Source organism: Hyla sarda, chromosome 10 (assembly GCF_029499605.1).
Source record: "Hyla sarda isolate aHylSar1 chromosome 10, aHylSar1.hap1, whole genome shotgun sequence".
Taxonomy (NCBI): domain Eukaryota; kingdom Metazoa; phylum Chordata; class Amphibia; order Anura; family Hylidae; genus Hyla; species Hyla sarda.
In genome coordinates, this window is record NC_079198.1 from 110,774,812 (window position 1) to 110,797,632 (window position 22,821).

The 22,821-nt window shown below is 42.3% G+C and overlaps 1 protein-coding gene across 7 annotated transcripts in view; it reads left to right on the forward strand.

The window, feature by feature from the left end:
- PRDM10 (PR/SET domain 10) overlaps positions 1 to 22,821 on the forward strand; it is a 59,189-nt gene that overhangs the window by 19,981 nt on the left and 16,387 nt on the right. For 5 of the 7 annotated variants that reach the window (XM_056543722.1, XM_056543721.1, XM_056543726.1 and 2 more), the window contains exons 2-12: positions 7,500 to 7,685; positions 10,460 to 10,624; positions 14,274 to 14,333; positions 14,662 to 14,769; positions 16,272 to 16,518; positions 17,203 to 17,444; positions 18,385 to 18,588; positions 18,924 to 18,996; positions 21,033 to 21,150; positions 21,888 to 22,023; positions 22,500 to 22,727. In XM_056543722.1, coding sequence (XP_056399697.1) covers positions 7,617 to 7,685; positions 10,460 to 10,624; positions 14,274 to 14,333; positions 14,662 to 14,769; positions 16,272 to 16,518; positions 17,203 to 17,444; positions 18,385 to 18,588; positions 18,924 to 18,996; positions 21,033 to 21,150; positions 21,888 to 22,023; positions 22,500 to 22,727 — 1,650 coding nt within the window. In that variant the 5' untranslated portion in view covers positions 7,500 to 7,616. Of the gene's footprint in view, positions 1 to 1,415; positions 1,745 to 7,499; positions 7,686 to 10,459; positions 10,625 to 14,273; positions 14,334 to 14,661; positions 14,770 to 16,271; positions 16,519 to 17,202; positions 17,445 to 18,384; positions 18,589 to 18,923; positions 18,997 to 21,032; positions 21,151 to 21,887; positions 22,024 to 22,499; positions 22,728 to 22,821 lie in introns of those variants that run through there. The other 2 variants (XM_056543725.1, XM_056543728.1) reach the window with 2 other exon arrangements.

A 22,821-nucleotide genomic window follows, 5' to 3' on the forward strand; every position in this document is an offset into this window, starting at 1 on the left:
GGCCGTTGATGGCCACTGCGTGACCCCGCGGCATATCGCGGGAGCTGGCGGAGGACGTAAATATACGTCCTTCATCGTTAAGGGGTTAATGCGGAATTTGTTTTAAACTGACTTGGCTGTATACTGCTTTAAAGGGTTTGTCCAGTGAAAGACAACTTTCGTAGGATATTCTACTTATACCTTTTCATAGGATAGGGTGTAAGTGTCTGATGGCAGGGGGGGTCGGACCATTAGGGCTCCCTGCGATCTCTAGAATGGTACTTTGGCTCTATGAGAGGAACGTTTCATTAATTTCTATTGGAGCGCCGTAGATTGCGGGAGAAGGGAGGGAAAGTGGATTCGGTCGCTGGAATAGAGGATAAGATTTCTTTCACTGGACAATTTCTTTAACGTAATATTAAAATACAGCCATTGCTAGCTGTATGGAGGCAGGGGAGTGGTGTGTGGAAAAAAATACTTCTAGTTTATGTATCAGCAAGGGCCAACCCCCTCCCTGCAAGGTGCCGCCCAATACAGCCCTGACAATGGCTGCTGCACACAAGGTTTTGATACTAGTTTTAGTACCTTTTAAAGAGTAGCTCTCATGATCTTGTTAAATTTTATAATCCTCCCAGTTCACTGCCCCCATCCTGATAAATCACCCCCGGCCTTTATTTTTTTATAATTTTTTAGTTTTCTACCTTGATATTGCTCTGTATTTTCTGCTCAGTCTTAGTCAGATTCACAGACTGAGAAGGGGCGTTCCCCAGCAGGCGTGACATCATCTGAAGCCATACAGGGGAGAACTTCCTTCCTGACATGGACAGAGGTGTCAGCAGAGAGCACTGTGGACAAGACAAAAAAAGGAATTCAAAAAGAAAAGAATTTCCTCTGTAGCATACAGCTGCTAAAAAGTACTGGAAGGGTAAAGATAATAGAAGTCATTTACAAATCTTTTTAACTTTCTGGCACCAGTTCATTTAAATAAAAAAAAAAAAATCCACCCGAGTACCCCTTTAAGAGGTTTCTATGCATTTACACTTTTTAGTGGCATTTTATGGATTCTTATTTTTTATAGTAATAAATCTGTAAACCTCTGTTAGATGGTGACTATTGGGTGCATTATGGGGTCCTATGGTATTTGTGGAGACCCTGCGGTGTTCACATTAGGGTCAGCCGGGGCCCAGCATGGTGCTCAGTGCAGCAGAATCTTTCCTTTGTAGTCTTTGTTAGAAAAATGATTTGTGTTTTTTCCACCCATGATGTTTCACTACCCCATCCTCTGTCTATACCAGGGTTTCCCAACCAGGGTGCCTACAGCTGTTGCAAAACTACAACTCCCAGCATGCCCGGACAGCCAACGGCTGTCCGGGCATGCTGGGAGTTGTAGTTTTGCAACAGCTGGAGGCCCCCTGGTTGGGAAACACTGGTCTATACTGATCGATTCTTCAGCGCTTGCTGGGCCCTTGTCCTGTAGCAGATCATCAGGAGCTGTAGACTTCTTGTATGCGGCCCTATTCATCTTGTAGGGTCGGCTGAATCCTTTTGCTCCCTTCCCCTCAGATAATGCAGGTGCGGGCCGCAGTGTCTGTGGGGGAGGCTCCTGTAGGATTTGGCTGTTCTACACTTGTCTGCTTATTGCTTCTTCATTCCAGTCATGATGTCTGTCACCCTGGGAGCCACAAAGCATTAGTGACAGCATCCAGCACTGGACTCCAGCAATGTTCCTGGGCCTGTGTGTGCGCTCTGCAGCAAGTCCTGCATTGTAAGTCCTAACAGCAGGTTCAGAGGCTGGAGATGGTTCACATTAGTATATATAACTCCGTTACATGAATAGCAGTTTCCTGATGTGTGTGTGTGTGTGTGTGTGTATATATATATATATATATATATATATATATATATATATATATTATTTTATTTTTTTTATTATTATTATTATTATTTGATTATTATTATTATTTTTTTTTTTTTTTGTGAATGACTGCCTTTCAGTGTATACCAGAGTTTTGTGGTTCTCAGCTGTTGCAAAACTACAACCCCCATCATGCCCTGACAACCTTTGGTGCATCCCACTGACACATCCTATTCCCCAACCTGTGGTTCTACATTCCAGAACTACGATTCCCATCATACCCTGACAGTGTATTCTGGTGCATTCTGTCCCACTCCACAACTCCCATCATGCTCTGATAAGCCTCCCACCAGTGCATCTCAGGCAGCATTCACACCACGTTTTTTGCAATACAGTTCCCGTATACGTTTTCAATGAGAAAACCGTATGGAACTGTATTGAAAACCGTATTCATTGACTCTCCATTGAAAACCGTATGCCAAAAGATGCATCAGGTTCTGTCAGTTTTTGCATCCTGTTCGGTTTTGTGCGTTTTTTTTCCCGTACCCAAAACTGTAGCCTACCACGGTTTTTGGTCCGGGTGAAAAACTGTATTAAGCTGTATATGTTATTTTTATTTTTTAACATGGGAGTCAATGGGAACCGTACAGAACCGTATGTGCGTACAGTTCCATCCGGTTTTCATCATACCGTTTTTGACTTTGCACAGTTTTTTTTTTCTTGGAATTTCAATCAAACAAGTGAAACTTTATTCATAATGGAGTGAAAAGTTAAAAACGTATACGTTTTTTTTCTTATAAAACTGATGCAACCGGACATAATTTTCCAAACCGTATATTGTTTTTAACCGTATATAAGTTAAAATTTGTACACACGTCTTGAAACAGTTAAGTCCGGTTTTGAGGAATCCGTTTTTAATCAAAAACCTGATACGGGAACTGTATTGCAAAAACGTGGTGTGAATGCACCCATTATGCCCTAAGAGCTTTAGTGCATGCCCATAGTGTATCCTACTTCTTAAAGGAGAGGGGGAGGGGGGGGTACTCAGGTGGGGGAAAAAAAAATATATATTTTTTAAATCAACTGGTGCCAGAAAGTTAAACAGATTTGTAAATGACTTCTATTAAAAAATCTTAATCCTTCCAGTACTTATTAGCTGCTGAATACTACAGAGAAATTCTTTTCTTTTTGGAACACAGTGCGCTCTGCTGACAGCATGACCACAGTGCTCTCTGCTGACATCATGACCACAGTGCTCTCTGCTGACATCTCTGTCCATTTTAGGAACTGTCCAGAGCAGCATATATTTGCTATGGGGATTTTCTCCTACTCTGGACAGTTCTTAAAATGGACAGAGATGTCAGCCGAGAGCACTGTGGTCAGCAGAGAGCTCTGTGTTCCAAAAAGAAAATAATTTCTCTTTAGTATTCAACAGCTAATAAGTACTGGAAGGATTAAGATTTTTTAATAGAAGTAATTTACAAATCTGTTTAACTTTCATCACCAGTTGATTTAAAAAAAAGTTTTCCACCCGAGTACCCCTTTAGCAGCTACAATAGCCCCACCGGCTTATCAAATAAGGCATCCATTTCCAGCATCCTGGCTCCTCTCTTCTTTTTGCCGTCAATCCAAATTTTGCGTGAAATGGTGCGAGTGCCACCGCTTCTGTCCTGAACCAATCAACATCAAAAGAGCGATTAAGGGCGGCAGATGGAGCGGTTCTGCTCTGTACAGGAGACGCGCCAGTGGAATGAGATTGCAAACATTTCATCAAATATCAAGCTTTTCATCCTGAACCGTGTTCTACGCCACGGTCTAAAAATATCAAGTCTTCACTCAATATAATCAAAAGCCCTTGTCAGATCGAGGCTCCCGAGCTGCTCATTACAACGGGGAATGGCTGGGAAGCTGAGCTTCTTCTTCAATATTTAGGAAAATGCAGGGAACACACCTGTATGGGCTACAGCAGGGTTTCCTCCCAACCAGAGTGCCTCCAGCTGTTGCAAAACTACAACTCCCAGCATGCCCGGACAGCCAAAGGCTGTCCGGGCATGCTGGGAGTTGTAGTTTTGCAACAGCTGGAGGAACCCTAGTTGGGAAATACTGGGCTACAGGATCCTTATGGGAAACCTGATTCATCTCTGAGGAGCAGTGTCTGTAGTGTTCAGCTTACCATGAATACATTCTTCCTGGCTTCAAAATAAAAATCCTAGGAAAAAACTTACATAAATATATTATATATATATATATATATATATATATATATATATATATATAATCAACTGGCTCCAGAAAGTTAAACAGATTTGTAAATTCATTACATTTGAATTTATTAATAATATTTAGTATATAAGATATAGTATAGTATATAAAATGAACAATCACTCTGCAGGGCCCTTGTAGAGATAAATGGTATATATTAACTAGTTGTAATAAATCATTGGTACGGCCTTACCTGGAATATGCTGTTCAGTTTTGGGCACCTGTCCATAAAAGGGACACTGCGGAGTTGGAAAGGGTGCATAGACGCGCGACTAAACTAATATGGGGCATGGAACATCTTAGCTATGAGGAGCGATTAAAGGAGTTACAATTGTTTAGTCTTGAGAAGAGACGTTTAAGGGGGGATATGATAAACGTATATAAGTATATTAATGGCCCATACAAAAAATATGGAGAAAAACTGTTCCAGGTTAAACCCCCCCAAAGGACGAGGGGGCACTCCCTCCGTCTGGAGAAGAAAAAGTTTAGTCTCAAGGGGCGACACGCCTTCTTTACCGTGAGGACTGTGAATTTATGGAACGGTCTACCTCAGGAACTGGCCACAGCAGGAACAATTAACAGCTTTAAAACAGGATTAGATACATTCCTGGAACAAAATAAGATTAATGCTTATGAAGAAATATAAAATCCCATCCCTTCCCCAATATCGCGCCACACCACTACCCCTTAATTCCCTGGTTGAACTTGATGGACATATGTCTTTTTTCGACCGTACTAACTATGTAACTATGTAAATGTGATGAAGGTGAATAAATGATTACTATATAGCACAAATCAATAAATATATTGTTAAAGGGGTATTCCAGGAAAAAACATTTTTTTTTATATAAACTGGTTCCAGAAAGTTAAACAGATTTGTAAATTACTTCTATTAAAAAATCTTAATCCTTTCAGTACTTATGAGCTTCTGAAGTTATTGTTGTTCTTTTCTGTCTAAGTCCTCTCTGATGACACCTGTCTCGGGAAACGCCCAGTTTAGAAGCAAATTCCCATAGCAAACCTCTTCTAAACTGGGCGGTTCCCGAGACAGGTGTCATCAGAGAGGATTTAGAGAGAAAAGAACAACCTTAACTTCAGAAGCTCATAAGTACTGAAAGGATTAAGATTTTTTAATAGAAGTAATTTACAAATCTGTTTCACTTTCTGGAGCCAGTTGATATATATAAAAAAGTTTTTTCCTGGATAACCCCTTTAATATCCACTGTAGTGAGTTTGCAATAAGTCTCTTTCAATAATCACAATTCATTCACAGTTAATCAAGCAGATAATTAATCCAAATATATCCAGTGTTGAATATTGAATGAATCCTATGAGTCAATTGTAGCAGCATAAATCCTGTGAGTCAATTGTGGCTGCAATAGCAACTATGTTGCGATCTCAGGTAAATGTATCAAAGCTGTGTGGGCGATGTAACAATGTGTAGGTGCACAGCACCACTCGCCCTCCTTTGCAGACCTCGGTGGACTTCGGATAGCGATGTTTTTGATTGTTGGCAGGTAGCGATGTCAGCGGGTAGCGATGCTGACAGGCAGCGGTGTCCTGCAGATAGCGAACGCTGTCAGTAGTTGCAGTATCAGTCCGGGTCGTGGTCTGGGTGGGTGGTTCTCTGGTGGGCTGTAAGTATCCTGGGCTGGCACGGAGAGGCGTCCGGCCTTGGGGGGTATTGTCCAGGAATCTTGCCGTCCGGGGCTGTGGATGGATGACTGGGAGCAGCTGCGTGTCTGAATGGTGCGCTAACAATGCGCGTGTTGCAGTGGTCCCGATTTCGCGGGCATCCAGCTCTTGCAACTGCTGGATGCCTGCGAAATCGGGACCACTGCAACACGCGCATTGTTAGCGCACCATTCAGACACGCAGCTGCTCCCAGTCATCCATCCACAGCCCCGGACGGCAAGATTCCTGGACAATACCCCCCAAGGCCGGACGCCTCTCTGTGCCAGCCTAGGATACTTACAGCCCACCAGAGAACCACCCACCCAGACCACGACCCGGACTGATACTGCAACTACTGACAGCGTTCGCTATCTGCAGGACACCGCTGCCTGTCAGCATCGCTACCCGCTGACATCGCTACCTGCCAACAATCAAAAACATCGCTATCCGAAGTCCACCGAGGTCTGCAAAGGAGGGCGAGTGGTGCTGTGCACCTACACATTGTTACATCGCCCACACAGCTTTGATACATTTACCTGAGATCGCAACATAGTTGCTATTGCTGCCACAATTGACTCACAGGATTTATGCTGCTACAATTGACTCACAGGATTCATTCAATATTCAACACTGGATATATTTGGATTAATTATCTGCTTGATTAACTGTGAATGAATTGTGATTAATGAAAGAGACTTATTGCAAACTCACTACAGTGGATATTAACAATATATTTATTGATTGGTGCTGTGTAATAATCTTTTATTCACTTTTATCACATTTACAACTAGTTAATATATACCATTTATCTCTGCAAGGGCCCTGCAGAGTGATTGGTCATTTTGTATACTATACTATATCTTATATACTATATATTATTAATAAATTCAAATGTAATTATAATTACTGGATCCACATCTCTTCTTCTTTTTTCTTTCTATACCTTATTCCCTAGTGTTCTTGAGGACTGGTACTCTCCATATTAATTCTACATTACTCTAGGCCTTATTGGGTGAAGGCATCACCTTTAACCTCGAACACTCATCTCCCCATATCCTAAGTGAGCTACACACCCTTTTTTTTTTACTGATTTTTAAATGACTTCTATTAAAAAAATCTTAATCCTTCCAATAATTATCAGCTGCTGAAGTTGAGTCGTTCTTTTCTGTCTGGCAACAATGCTCTCTGCTGACATCTCTGCTTGTCTCGGGAACTGCACAGAGTAGAAGAGGTTTGCTATGGGGATTTGCTTCTACTCTGGACAGTTCCCGAGACAGGTGTCATCAGAGAGCACTTAGACAGAAAAGAACAACTCAACTTCACCAGCTCATAAGTACTGAAAGTATTAATATTTTTTTTTAAATGGAAGTAATTTACAAATCTGTTTAACTTTCTGGAGCCAGTTGATCTATTTCCCAACCTGTGGCTTCCCAGCTGTTTCAGAACTACAATTGCCTGCATGCTGGGAGTCGTAGTTTTGCCACAGGTTGGGGAAGACCAATTCTTCTGTTTTGGAGTGCTGGTTGAACGGCTTTGTAGGAGTGATGATTGTATCTAGTGCTCTTTATGGGGCAGTCACTAAGCTTTCCCAAGCTTCTGAATGTCAAGCCTGTATATAGTACCCCAATGATGAGAAGTAATATCATGTGGCTGGTGAAGAGCTGTGGGTGGTTTGGGCTCTGTAGATGTTCCTTGTAGGCTGATACCACTTACCTGTGTTCTCTTGCAGCCATGTTGCCCAGACTGACGGCGCTACGTATGAGCGGAGACACAGCGGACAGATGAGATCTTTACACTCAGACCCTGGGCTGGAGAGAAGTCGCTAACTTGGAACTTTTCATTCACGATGGATTCCAAGCAAGAAAGTCCTCATGTGTGGCCTCCTGCTGAAGACCAAACACCCAATACTGCCCAGGTAAATCCTTCCCGTAATGTTTCACATGGCCTTGTTCCTTCAGGTACAAATTTCTATAGCAAATATAGGATTGACTAGGAAATTGTGAGCTCCTGCACCTTCTATACAAGTATCATTTGCATGGCGTTTGTTGGTGATGCCTTATGCACACCATTGCTTTAGTCATTAAAGGGGTATTCCGGTGGAAAACGTATTTTTTTTTTTTTTTTAAATGAACTGGTGCCAGAAAGTTAAACAGATTTGTAAATTACTTCTATAAAAAAAAATATTTATCCTTCCAGAGAACACTGTTGTCAGACAGGAAAGAACAACTTAACTTCAGCGGCTGATATGTACTGGAAGAATTTTGGTTTTTTAATAGAAGTCATTTACAAATCTGTTTAACTTTCTGACACCAGTTGATTTAAAAGAAAATGTTTTCCAGTGGAGTACCCCTTTCATATCAATTGGCTCCAGAAAGTTAAGCAGATTTGTAAATTACTTCTATTAATGTTTTTAAATCCAACCAGTACTTATCAGCTGCTGAAGTTGAGTTATTCTTTTCTGTCTGACCACAGTGCTCTCCGCTGATACCTCTGTCTGTCTCAGGAACTGACCAGAGCAGGAGAGGTTTGCTATGAGGATTTTCTCCTGCTCTGGACAGTTCCTGATACGGGCATCAGGTGTCAGCAGAGAGCACTGTGGACAAGACAAAAAAGAAATTCAAAAAGAAAAGAATTTCCTCTGTAGCATACAGCTGCTAAAAAGTACTGGAAGGATAAAGTTTTTTTAATAGAAGTAATTTACAAATATGTTTAACTTTCTGGCACCAGTTGATTAAAAAAAAAAAATCATTTTCCACCGGAGTACCCCTTTAATTTATAAATTTTTCTGATTAATGTTATTGCTGCACTGAATTACCACTAGAGCGCCCTTTATCAGTCGATGTGTTCATCCTATTTTTTTTTTTTGCAATGTTTTTAGTGTTTTGTGAACTAACAAAAATGTACACTCTCACATCACATTTGAAGCCCATGGTAGCATTTTTTTGTAGGCTTTTTTTTGTGACAAATATAGGCGCTAGCAACATTTGTTAATAAATATAAAACAATTGCTGTGGTTTTACGCTATAAAAATCCACACCGAATTACAGTGACAGGCAAGTGATTTTACAGATCTCATCCACACGCTGCCGGATTTTTCTCCTACAGAATATGAGCATACTGTGATTTTCTAAAACCCATCATCCACATTATCTGGTGACATTGTTGCAGATTACAAAAATAAACAAATGCAGCAATCTCTGCAGCAACATGTGTGTTATGCCGTCTACCAGGAAACCTATGGATGCAATAATTACCAAGTCCCAAAATCTAGATCAGTCATCTACAAACTGTGGACCTCCAGGTGTTGCAAGACGACTGATCTATATTGAATATATTCAGGGCCAATGTAGTAACAGCAGCCATACAGGCTTATTTAGAAGTACAAACAGTTTTATTCCTTCATGGTACAAAGTGGCAACATTTAAATCCACACAGGGTTCTTTATCAAGCAGTGCTATTCTTGTTATTGATAAAGATATCCGCATGGGTTGTATCTTTGTACTATAGAGGAATAAAACTTTGCACCATTCTAAATGAGGCAAAATTCACATCACGATTTAGCCAAATTGTTTTGCATCAGTTTTTGGTTTGGAAAACTTTTCCCTTAAAGGGGTACTCCGCTGCTCAGCGCTTAGAGCTGGGAGCTTGTGACATCATAGCCCCGCCCCCTCATGACATCACGCCCTGCCCCCTCAATGCAAGTCTATGGGAGGGGGCGTGATGGCTGTCACGCCCCCTCCCATAGACTTGCATTGAGGGGCGGAGCGTGATGTCATGAGGGGGCGGGGCTATGACGTCACAAGCTCCCGGCTCTAAAAGCTCGGAAAATTTTGTTCCAAACGCTGAGCAGCGGAGTACTCCTTTTAAAAACTGACAAAACTGTATGCAGTCCTATACTCAATACAGTTTCCATTGACAACAATGTTATAAAAACCGTATACAGTTTTTATTAAGGACACAAAACCATTTGTAAGCAGAAAAAGTGGACCCGAAACAATCGTGGTTGACTACAGTTTTGTACATGGTATAAAATCGTACAAGTACAAAACTTGCACAACCGGATACATCTTATTGTGTACATTTTTGCATCTGAGGTCAATGTATACGGTTTGCTATACAGTTTTAGACAATATTCAAATCAAACACCGTATATGGCAACCATAAATGGCAACTTTGACCACTGTCGGCATAGCTGTCAAATCCATAGTAAATCCGCGTGTAACGTCCATATTTTGATTAACCATAACTTTGCAGCTATAGTGGAAAATGTGCTTCACATTTGGTTTATTAGGAAGGTTGGTTTTAATAAGTACAGTAAAGGAAACACCAGAATACTAAGGCTAGGTTGACACTACAGAATTCCGAGTGAGCTCAGCGCCGATAGGACTGCGCCGCAGACATTGCTGTCCCCATAGATTGCAATGTCTTCCACGCAGATTCCGCCTAAAGAATGACCGAGATCTTTCTTTTGGTTTCGGAATTTCAACAGCAGAAAATCCGCTGCTGAAATTCTGTAGTGTACCTTACCCTATAGCAAACTATCCTGATGTAAAATTGCAACTCACAGCATGCCCGGATCGCCAAAGGTTGTGCTTTGCAACAGCTGAAGGCACCCTGGTTAGGAAACATTGCCCTATAGACATGACCTTTTTATCTTTTGCATTTCTTCTTCCCATTTGCTGTCTGCAGGTGCATTTTGTTCCTGATGGGGGAGCTGTGGCACAGATTGTATACAGTGATGACCAGGAGCGACCACCGCAGCAGGTGGTTTACACTGCAGATGGCTCCTCATTCACTTCAGTGGATGCCTCGGAACACACCCTAGTGTACATTCACCCAGTGGATGGGTCACAGGTATGGAATGTAAATGGACTCAATTCATCGAAAAGCAAAATTGAGCAAGTTATCCACTTTTTAGTAGGTTTTTTCACTAAGTTTTATTACAGAAAAAAAACATTTCTCATATGCTCCAGGGGACATCTGTTCCGTTTCCCTCTTCATTTCAGACTTCTATGGCTGGGAGGGGGCAGCAGTAACAGAAGTTCTCCAATGCAATACCATGGAAAATTAGACAAACTAAACCATACCCTCTTAGCTAGGTCCTGCCCCTCAGTTGGCGCATCAGAGGAAGAAGAAGGAATTATTTTTATTATTAATAATTTTTTTTTTTTTTTTTTTTTAAAGGTTTATTTTGTCCTTCTCCTAAAATGGAAGAAATATATGTACTTTCTATTTCACATATTGGGGTTAATTTGTAGCTATTATTGATCTTTATTTCTTATTAATATTATTTGTAATTTATTATGTGTTTGTTGAATTTTTTTCTATTTTTTTTCTTTGACTATTAAACGCTGCTCAGCGTTTGGAACAAACTGTTCCGAATGCTGGAGCTGTTGCCGGGAGTTTGTGACATCATAGCCCCACCCCCTCATGATGTCATGCCCGCCCCCTCAATGCAAGTCTATGGGAGGGGGCGTGACAGTCGTCACGCCCCCTTCCATAGACTTGCATTGAAGGGGCGGGGTGTGATGTTATGAGGGGGCGGAGCTATGACATCGCAAGCTGCCTGCTCCAGCGTTCAAAACTGTTTGTTCCAAACGCTGAGCAGCGGAGTACCACTTTAAAGGGGTACTCCGCTGCCCTGTGTCGGAAGCTCAGCTCCCCAGCGTCCGGAAGTTTATTGTTCCGGACGCTGTGTGCGGGCTTCCGTGTTCAGGCCTGCCCCTCGTGACGTCACGCCCGCCCCCTTTGTGACGTCACGCCCGCCCCCTCAACGAAAGTCTATGGGAAGGGGGCGTGACGGCCATCGCGCCCCCTTCCCATAGACTTTCGCTGAGGGGGCAGGCGTGACGTCACGAAGGGGGCGAGCGTGACTTCACGAGGGGCAGCCCTGAACACGGAAGCCCGCACACAGTGTCCGGAACAATAAACTTCTGGACGCTGGGGAGCGGAGCTTCCGACACAGGGCAGCGGAGTACCCCTTTAAGCTGCCCATAGACTTCAGATAGTTGTGTCTTGACAGCTCCCAATTTCCCCACACTTATACTTGATGTTTTGGCCAAGTTTGTATGTGTTCTAAATGTGAAGATGGGGGTAAGCCACTACCACACACTATTGGCGGAAGTTTATGTACCCTGACAACAATACTATGGGATTTATTGAAATCTAACACATTCTCCTCCTGACAGTATAGAAGCAGAGAGTCGGGGGCCTTCATACATATTAGATGGCCGGTTGGTCCCCAAAAACAGCAATTCTGCTGACATAAATCTGAATCGTATGGTCCGAATTTAATCTCATTTGTAAAATGAAAATGGATTTTCTCAGGCTGATTACATTAAAGGGGTATTCCAGGAAAAAACTTTTTTTTAAATATCAACTGGCTCCAGAAAGTTAAACAGATTTGTAAATTAGAAAAATGTGTGCAGCTCACAACCAGGTATTCGAGGTTATTGTGGTTAAAGGATTGATCCCCACCAATCCAAATGGGTAAAAACTAAAACAAAGATTAACCACACCTCAAGAATACTACCCTAGGGTACACAGTGAATAATTGTTTGAGACATAAAGTTTTGAAAAAAATGCAGATTTTATTAAAACAATAAAAACCTAAATGGTTAAAAATATCAGAGTAATGTCAATGTTATCTTAAACTGTCATTGGGCCCTAATGACAGATTAAGAAAATATGAATATATATATAGCAACCACCTAATATAGAATAATCTATAGATGTTAAAAACAAATGCAATTTTTCAACGGCATATAATGATCCGGAGTCGACTATTTGTCCGGCACCTATGATGAATAAATGATGAATAAAAAAGGGCTGATAGTCCGGCACTTGTAATGGAAAAGGCAAAGTCACTTGATGGACTGATGTATAGGTGTATAAAAAGCTGGCCACAGATGTTAAACAAATGCAAAGTTCAACCTCACCCTGGCTGCTGGTCCCGTACTGCGACGAAATTCTTATGTTGGCTGCAGCAATCCCGGCGTGAGAGCCTGGATGGATATGGGCTCCGGCAGGAGACTCTCTGGGGAGCGGTCCGTGGTATCGGCAAATACCTGGATGTGTATCGGACCTTCGCTGGAGAGATTGTGGCTGGGTTCTGGTAGTGCAGGCAGCAGGTTGGTAATGCGCTCAGTGGGAGAGGATGTTTGATGAATGCAGCAAGTGGTGCACAAAGTTCTGGGCCGGCTTCAGTCTAGGTGGTGCATGCGAATTGTGCTCTGTTCAGATTAGATATCAGCCTAGACGCGTTTCAGGGTGCTAAAACGACCCCTTCCTCAGTAGGTGAATGCACCGCAGTAGACATTCGCCTACTGAGGAAGGGGTCGTTTTAGCACCCTGAAACGCGTCTAGGCTGATATCTAATCTGAACAGAGCACAATTCGCATGCACCACCTAGACTGAAGCCGGCCCAGAACTTTGTGCACCACTTGCTGCATTCATCAAACATCCTCTCCCACTGAGCGCATTACCAACCTGCTGCCTGCACTACCAGAACCCAGCCACGATCTCTCCAGCGAAGGTCCGATACACATCCAGGTATTTGCCGATACCACGGACCGCTCCCCAGAGAGTCTCCTGCCGGAGCCCATATCCATCCAGGCTCTCACGCCGGGATTGCTGCAGCCAACATAAGAATTTCGTCGCAGTACGGGACCAGCAGCCAGGGTGAGGTTGAACTTTGCATTTGTTTAACATCTGTGGCCAGCTTTTTATACACCTATACATCAGTCCATCAAGTGACTTTGCCTTTTCCATTACAAGTGCCGGACTATCAGCCCTTTTTTATTCATCATTTATTCATCATAGGTGCCGGACAAATAGTCGACTCCGGATCATTATATGCCGTTGAAAAATTGCATTTGTTTTTAACATCTATAGATTATTCTATATTAGGTGGTTGCTATATATATATTCATATTTTCTAAATCTGTCATTAGGGCCCAATGACAGTTTAAGATAACATTGACATTGCTCTGATATTTTTAACCATTTAGGTTTTTATTGTTTTAATAAAATCTGCATTTTTTTCAAAACTTTGTCTCAAACAATTATTCACTGTGTACCCTAGGGTAGTATTCTTGAGGTGTGGTTAATCTTTGTTTTAGAATTGTAAATTACTTCTATTAAAAAATCTTACTCCTTCCAATAATTATCAGCTGCTGAAGTTGACTTGTTCTTTTCTGTCTGGCAACAGTGCTCTCTGCTGACATCTCTGCTTGTCTCAGGAACTGCACAGAGTAGAAGAGGTTTGCTATGGGGATTTGCTTCTACTCTAGACAGTTCCCGAGACAGGTGTCATCAGAGAGCACTTAGACAGAAAAGAACAACTCAACTTCAGCAGATCATAAGTACTGGAAGGATTAAGATTTTTTAATAGAAGTAATTTACAAATCTGTTTAACTCTCTGGAGCCAGATGATATATATATAAAAAAAAGTTTTTTCCTGGATAACCTCTTTAACATAGTTTGAATCTGTATTCTCTTCTAGGCACTTTTTACTGACCAACCCCAGGTTGCATATGTCCAACAAGATGCCACCACCCAACAGGTAGTGAGCCTTTATCAATCTATACTGTTTTCTGCATCGTTCCAATATTCAATACTGTGCAAAGGTTTTAGGCAGGTGTTTAAAAAGGCTGCTAAGTAAGAATGCTTTCAAAAAGAGTGTTAATAGTTTATATGTTTGGCAATTGACAAAATGCAAAGTGAATAAACAGAAATAAAATCAACATTTGGTGTGATTATCCTTTGTCTTTTAAAGCATTTTTATGTTGCTGAAGTTTTTTTTAACACCGGCCACAAATTTTTGTACTTTATATGTATGTGTGTTTAGCACTACAGGTCTTATTTTATAAAAATCTTATTATCTATTGCAGGTTACAGTATTGCTGCCTGCGTCACAGAGCATGAATGCTGCCAACCTAGCTGTGCTCAGTAGTGTCCCCGAATCTGCTCAAACCATGACATTGGAACCGGTGGCCCAGGTAAGGAGTCACATTGAATAACCTAGAACAACTTGTGCATCAAGCTTGCCTTGAATGAAGCCAAGCAAGTACTCTCCGTGATCAGACAAGTTGTCTTTCACTGTAAAACCTCCGTAAGAACAAACAACTTTTACCTATCATGATAGGATCACGATTCGCTGGATTTTTTATTTGGGGGGAGATTTATCCAAGGATTTAGACAGTTTTTTTCCCCATCTAAATTTGTCGCACAGAAAGTCGCAGTCTAAATATGTGAGACTTTTTTTTTGCGACTTTTGCTTTAGAGGATTTTTAGAACATGATGCGTTCTAGTCTATTTTGGACGGAAAAATGCATTGCTGCTGAATTTATCAAAAGCGACTTTTTGGTGACAAGTCGCATCGGCTGAAAGTACGCTGAAATGTCAGACCATGCTGGAGCAGGTTTAAAGGGGTGGTCCAGCGCTAAGACATCTTATCCCCTATCCAAAGGATAGGGGACAAGATGCCTGATTGCGGGGGTCCCATCGCTGGCGACCCCCGTGATCTTGCACGCAGCACCCTGTTAGAATCAGTCCCCGGAGCGTGTTTGCTCCGGGTCTGATTACTGGCGATCACAGGGACAGAGCATTGTGACGTCACGGCTCCGCCCCCGTATGACTTCACGCTCCGCCCCCTCAATGCAAGCCTATGAGAGGGGGCGTGACAGCCGTGACGTCACACGGGGGCGGAGCCGTGACTTCCCAATGCTCCGTCCCCGTGATCGCCAGTAATCAGACCCGGAGCGAACACGCTCCGGGGACTGATTCTAATGGGGTGCTGCATGCAAGATCACGGGGGTCCCCAGCGGCGGGACCCCCGCGATCTGGCACCTTAACCCTTATCCTTTAGATAGTGGATAAGATGTCTTAGCGCCGGAGTATCCCTTTAAATACAGTCTAAAGCTGTGGTCTCCAATCTGCGGACCAGCCAGATGTTGCAACACTACAACTCCCAGCATGCCCGGACAGCCCACGGCTGTCCGGGCATGCGTGGAGTTGTAGTTTTGCAACATCTGGAGGTCGGCAGGTTGAAGACCACTGGTCTAAAGCATAGATCCCAAAGTCCATGCGCAGAATTTATCAAGAGCCTTGCGCCTTTTGATGAATTAGGCGCACAATAGACCAGCCTATCACTCTGTAGTTTGGTCTATATTGATGCAGGACATAGACAGCTTTGATAAATCTCCCTCCACTGTGTAGTAAAATATAGAAATATTAGAAAACTAAGCAGAGACGATATTAGCCGCTTGGCTGTATTCACTCTGCATTCAGGAGTTTTGTACCACAATATATGTGAATAGAAGCATTCCCAAATATTTCGTAATGTAAGAAGTGTAGATGCCTCAAACATATCATGATTGTAGCCTAAAGGGAGTATAAAAGCTGCCTGTTTCATACAAAATGATAAATTATTGGAGTTATTTTACACACAGTGAGCATAGTCACCAGTGGTTCAGATTGTATGTCTCTCCCTGGTTTGCAGTCGTCATTATCAGTGCATGAGAGCAGCCTACCTCCTGTGGATGGTGTGGAAGGTACAGCAGACATGGCTGCCCTGCAGAGCTCAAGTGCTGATTCTCAAGGGAAGGATGATGATGATGATGACGAGGATGATGACGATGATGATGACGACGACGACGATGAGGAGGAAGACGAAGATGAAGGAGAAGAGTCAGATATGGATGAGTGGGATCCAGATCCGCCTCGACCCTTTGATCCCAATGATCTGTGTAAGATATTATAGAGGTTTTAAAAAAAAAAAAAATCACATTTCTTCTCTGTTTATGTTTAAGGGGTTATCCAGGAAAAAAAACTATTTTTTTTATTTATCCACTGGCTCCAGAAAGTTAAACAGATTTGTAAATTACTTCTATTAAAAAATCTTAATCCTTTCAGTACTTATGAGCTGCTGAAGTTGAGTTGTTCTTTTCTGTCTATGTGCTCTCTGATGACACCTGTCTCGGGAACCGCCCAGTTAGAAGCAAATCCCCATAGCAAACCTATTCTACTCTGTGCAGTTCCCGAGACAAGCAGAGATGTCAGCAGAGAGCACTGTTGCCAGACAGAAAAGAACAACTCAACTTCAGCAGATGATAATTATTGAAAGGATTAAGATTTTTTTAATAGAAGTAATTTACAAATCTGTTAAACTTTCTGGAGCCAGTTGATATATATAAAAAAAATTCCCTGGAATACCTCTTTTACTAGTCAAGTTTTGAGTTTAGAATTTATTTCATAAAGCAAAGTAATTCTGTAGAATAATTTTATTATAGAATACACTTCCTTTAGTTGAATAGTGATAAGGCTGTGTGAATTACCGTTCGGCTGATTCCACATGTAGAGCTTATAAAATGCCCTGTCTGTGACTGATCTAGAACGTGTTATTTTGTAAGTTGCTTTCTTGTGTTCTGCAGGGTGTGAGGAATGCAATAACGCCCATCCCTCTGTGTGCCCTAAACATGGAGCCCTCCATCCAATTCCTAACCGCCCTGTTCTAACCCGAGCTCGAGCCAGTCTGCCTTTAGTCCTCTACATTGATCGTTTCCTTGGTGGAGTATACTCCAAACGCCGTATTCCCAAACGTACGCAGTTTGGGCCTTTGGAAGGGCCTCTAGTCAAACAGTCAGAGCTAAAGGATGCCTACATCCATCTGAAGGTTGGTAAATATCTATAGGGGTGCAGCAACAAATATATGGCTCACTATTATTTTTTTTTAAAGGGGTTCTCCCGTGGAAAACTTTTTAAATTTTTTTTATTTTATTTTTTTTAAATCAACTGGTGCCAGAAAGTTAGGCTGGGTTCCCATTACGTTTTTCCCCATACGGGAGCGTATACAGCAGGGGAGAGCTAAAAACTTGCGCTCCCGTATGCCTTTCTATGCGCTGCCGTATGTAATTCATTTCAATGAGCCGACCGCAGTGAAACGTTCGGTCCGGTCGGCTCATTTTTACCCCGTATGCGCTTTTACAACCGGACCTAAAACCGTGGTCGACCACAGTTTTAGGTGCGGGGAAAAAGCGCATACGGCGCAAAAATTAGCCGAGGAAATGTTTATCTTTTTAGATTTCTCTGATGTCATGACAACCGTGCTCTCTGCTGACCTCTGCTGTCCATTTTAGGAACGGTCCAGAGCAGCATATGTTTGCTATGGGAATTTTCTCCTGCTATGGACAGCAGAGGTCAGCAGAGAGCACTGTGGTCATGACATCAGAGAAATCTAAAAAGAAAAGCATTTCCTCTGTAGTATACAGCCCCTAAAATGTACTGGAAGGATTAAGATTTTTTAATAGAAGTAATTTACAAATCTGTTTAACTTTCTGGCACCAGTTGATTTAAAAAAAAATAAAAATAAAAAGTTTTCCACCGGAGTACCCCTTTAAACTCTTATAACTGGATCATATACCAGAATTTGCTTTTTTTGCCAAATTCTGACAGCATAGATGTTATTGGAAGGAATAGGATCCGTTAAGTCCATTCTGAAAAGACAGTTTCCGCTAACTGCTGAGTGTGCTGTGGAGTGAGGACCTGACAATGGAGAAGACTTTACAGATGTCATTCTGTCTTATGCTAAGTTGAGATACTATTCTTATTTTTAGGTTTTATTAAATAATTCCCTGGAGCCTCAGGAGACTTATCAGGAAGATCTGTGGTTTGATTTGTCTGAGGAAAGTCTCTGCAACTGGATGATGTTTGTACGTCCGGCGCAGAATCACTTGGAGCAGAACCTGGTGGCCTATCAGTATGGACAGCACATCTATTACACCACCATAAAGAATATTGAGCCAAAACAGGAACTAAGGGTAGGAAACGTTCCTGTGATGGTAGAAAATAGGGGGAGTAGAAATATGAGATATGGGTGGCACACAGTGTCTTAGCCTTGTACTAAATGTACATTTTGCATAGAGCAGTGGTCTCCAACCTACGGACCTCTAGATGTTGCAAAACTACAATTCCCAGCATGCCCGGACAGCCAACGGCTGTCCGGGCATGCTGGGAGTTGTAGTTTTGCAACATCTGGAGGTCCGCAGGTTGAAGATTACTGGCATAGAGCGTGTGGTGCAAAATAGACAATTCGGTATTGCAGATGGGAGCATTTTATTACATTACATTAATCATTGATGTTCTCTCCTAATAGGTTTGGTATGCTGCATCATATGCAGAGTTTGTAAACCAAAAGATTCATGACATTTCACAGGAGGAAAGGAAGGGTAAGCAGATCCACATATCCTCTCAGACTTCTAAGTCCTGATCTTAAAGGGGTTATCCAGGAAAAAACTTTTTTATATATATCAACTGGCTCCAGAAAGTTAAACAGATTTGTAAATTACTTCTATTAAAATATCTTAATCCTTTCGGTACTTATGAGCTGCTGAAGTTAAGGTTGTTCTTTTCTGTCTAAGTCCTCTCTGATGACACATGTCTCAGGAAACGCCCAGTTTAGAAGCAAATCCCCATAGCAAACCACTTCTAAACTGGGTGTTTCCCGAGACTGGTGTCATCAGAGAGCACTTAGTCAGAAAAGAACAACCTTAACTCCAGAAGCTCATAAGTACTGAAAGGATTAAGATTTTTTAATAGAAGTAATTTATAAATCTGTTTAACTTTCTGGAGCCAGTTGATATTTAAAAAAAAGTTTTTTTCCTGGAATACCCCTTTAAAGGAGATGTGTCATGCCGAAAAACTTATCCCCCATCCGCAGGGACCCCGCATGGTCTGCATGGGGCCGTGGCTCTCTCTGGGGGCAGCGCTTCACAACCTCTGCCCTATGCGGGCGCTGCCACGCCCTCTCCATATACCTCTATGGGAGAGCCGAAGCTAGTCGAACGGCTCTCCTATAGAGATATTTGAAGGGGGTTTGGCAGGGGTCGGATCCCCTGGGATTTAAAGCTGATCCTGCAGATAGAGGATACGTTTTTCGCCATAGGACTTCTCCTTTAAGCATTAATAAGTGTTGACTCAGCTGCTGATCATGTACTAGTAACAATATGCAGCTTGCCCATATGGAATATGTATCTGTACACAGATGCCATTGCAGGAAATAAGGACCCAGCACATTGATTCTATCCTGCCCATCCCTTTTGGCTCAGCTGGATATAAACAGATTTTTGCTATATTGATTGCTGGGTCAGCCCAGTGAAGTTTGCATAATAAAGAGGTTTTATTCTTGTTAGTGGTAAGGGCCCAGCAGTGGGACCCCAACTGGTCAGATAGTTTTGTCATATTCAGTGGATAGGTGATAACTCCTTTAGGGTAGGGTCACACTGGACGTATACGCAGCATTTTTAACATTGCGAGAAATCTGCCAAGCAGCGGGAAATATGTTGTGTATGCACTAGGAGCAGACGCAGGGCTTTTCCCGTCGCAGCCCTGTGTCTGCAATAAGGTTCGGGAGCCGGCATCGCGTCACAGTTATGCTGGTGCACGTGGCCGGCCTCCGAACCATAGACACGGGGCTGTAGTGGGGAAAGCCCTGTGTCTGCTCCTAGCGAATACAGCAAAAAATAGAACAAAGGTGGCGCTATCTATTAAGTGACGTTACTAAGATAAATCAGTGGGTTAAAATAGTAAACATTCATAAGGTGAGATTGGCACACTCACCTTTTTATGTTGGGCTAAAACAGGCACAATACTGGTAATTGCATGTAAGGGTGTACCATACACTCATAGGGCTCCTTGTGGCTGCCGTGCATCGGTCTCAATCATCCGTGGTGTCGGTCAGGTAACTGGTTGCGCTTGTGCTGGAGTGAGGCTGCAAAGTACTGTAGCTTGTCCAGCAGGAAAATGATGATGCTGCAATGGGGCAACTGGGAGAATCTTGCTCTGTGTCCCAGTATCGGGATGTCGGAGTGAAGATGCAGAAAACGTAAATAATAAATGTTTCCCTTTATTTGGCCAATTGTGACAACACGTTTCGCGAGGGGTCCGTCGCTTTGTCAGGTCATGGTGACAAAACATAAGAGCATTCTTTATATACATGTACACATTTGAAAAAGTGCGGGAGAAAGCGCCATGATGTCATCCCCTCTCCAGCACAAGCGCAACCTGCTCCTAGCGCATACACACCATATTTCTTTCAGTGTCAAATACGCTGCGTATCCGCCCAGTGTGACCCTGCCTTTAATGCAATTTGTCTACAGTGTTATATGTGTCATTTCAGGTTATTCTCTAGCTGTGTGTACAGGAGAAGCTGATAGTAATCTGTGTCGGTGCTTCTAATAATGTGTATTATCTTTACCTACTTTAGTTCTAAGGGAACAAGAAAAGAATTGGCCGTGTTATGAGTGTAATCGACGCTTCATGAGCTCGGAACAACTACAGCAGCACCTAAACTCTCACGATGAGAAACTGGATTTCTTCAGCAGGTGCTTTGAACTTTACTGCTTTTTGCTTTAACATTCTGTTGTAGACACTTAAGACAGCTGACTGACTTCATGCTGTGTATATACTATATTGCTTCTCTGTGCAGGTATAATTGAAGGCCTTACACATTACAATGTGGGTTAACTTTTTTTTCTGCCGCACATACATAAGGCATGGACCTGTGCAGCTTGTGGCACATTAATGTTATGGAGTTGTTGCACTGTGTTTCTAAATAGGGTTGTGGGTGTGTGTTAGCACACGGGTGTTATTCAGCGCATCTAAGTGTCCACATCTCAGTATAGCAACCTTCAATAAGAATTGAAGGTTGTTGCACTGTGCTGCATGGGATATTATTAGAGATGAGCGAAGTTACAGTGATTCGATTCGTCACGAACTTCACGGCTCGGCGGTTTAGCCTGCATAAATTAGTTCAGCTTTCAGGTGCTTTGGTGGGCTAGAAAAGGTGGATACAGTCCTAGGAAACTCTTCTAGGACTGTATCCTCCTTTTCCAGCCCACTGGAGACCCTGAAAGCTGAACTAATTTATGCAGGATAAAGTCATCAACCGCCGAGCCGAGAAGTTTGTGCAGAATCGAATCACTGTAACTTCGCTCATCTCTAGATATTATACAACACAAACCTCTTTATCGTGCTGCTTGTATGTTGCATTTTATATTGGTGCTACACCTGACCTAAATACGCAAATAATGTTTCATCGTATGTACCTTCAAAATATCAGGGCGAAAGGACGTGGCAGAGGGAGAACAAGAAGGAAATTTGGACCAGGAAGGAGACCAGGAAGGCCTCCAAAATTTATGCGTTTGGACATTACAGGCGAAAACAGAGAGAAGTGCGGTCTTGGAAGTCAGGTACAGGTGTATAAAACTCCTAATTCAGACACACTTCTTATATGATGCTTTTATCCTAAGGTTGGGTTCACACATGGCATTTTGGTCAGTATTTTCAGTCAAAACCAGGAGTGGGTGCAACACATGGAAAAAGGTGATAATCTTTCCATTGGCCCTAGATTGAAAAGGATTTTTGGGAGATAAGAAAATAAATAACCTGATGACAAGACCTGATAATTGTGTGGCATGCAGGTTGAACTGCAGCTAGGATTATATTGTTAGTAAATATATTTCCATATTGGTAATAATAATGTCGATTGACTATTAAGCCAGTGGAGGTCGGTGTGAATCATCATTGTTGACCCGGTCATTATACCAGTAACAAGGAGCCAGCATTGTGGTCACCAACATATTATTGATCTAGCCAGATTGAAGCTTGGTCTTCTCTGGACTCGCTGTCTCCTATTTTTTGTTTTTAGTCTTTTGTTTTTTTTGTCTTTCAGGAGCTTTTGCACTTCCATAATAAGGCTCCGAAGTTTGAGGACAGTAGTTCGAAAACGATCAATGGCCTCGACCAGTCAGGGCTTTCCTTGGGTCCAACAACACAAGGTACACTGGATCCACAGGCAGAGAGCCAACTCCTACAACCTGCTCCAACTGTGCAGCCCATACAGGCCACCTCTCAAAGTTCCTTAACAGCTGAAGACATGCGAAGAGCCAAACGCATACGGGTATGAACCCTATTTTCTGGTACATGATGTATCATTTGCAGCAGTGTCAAAGGAAACTTGAAGGGTTTTTCTTCTTAAATGTTTAATAATAAAA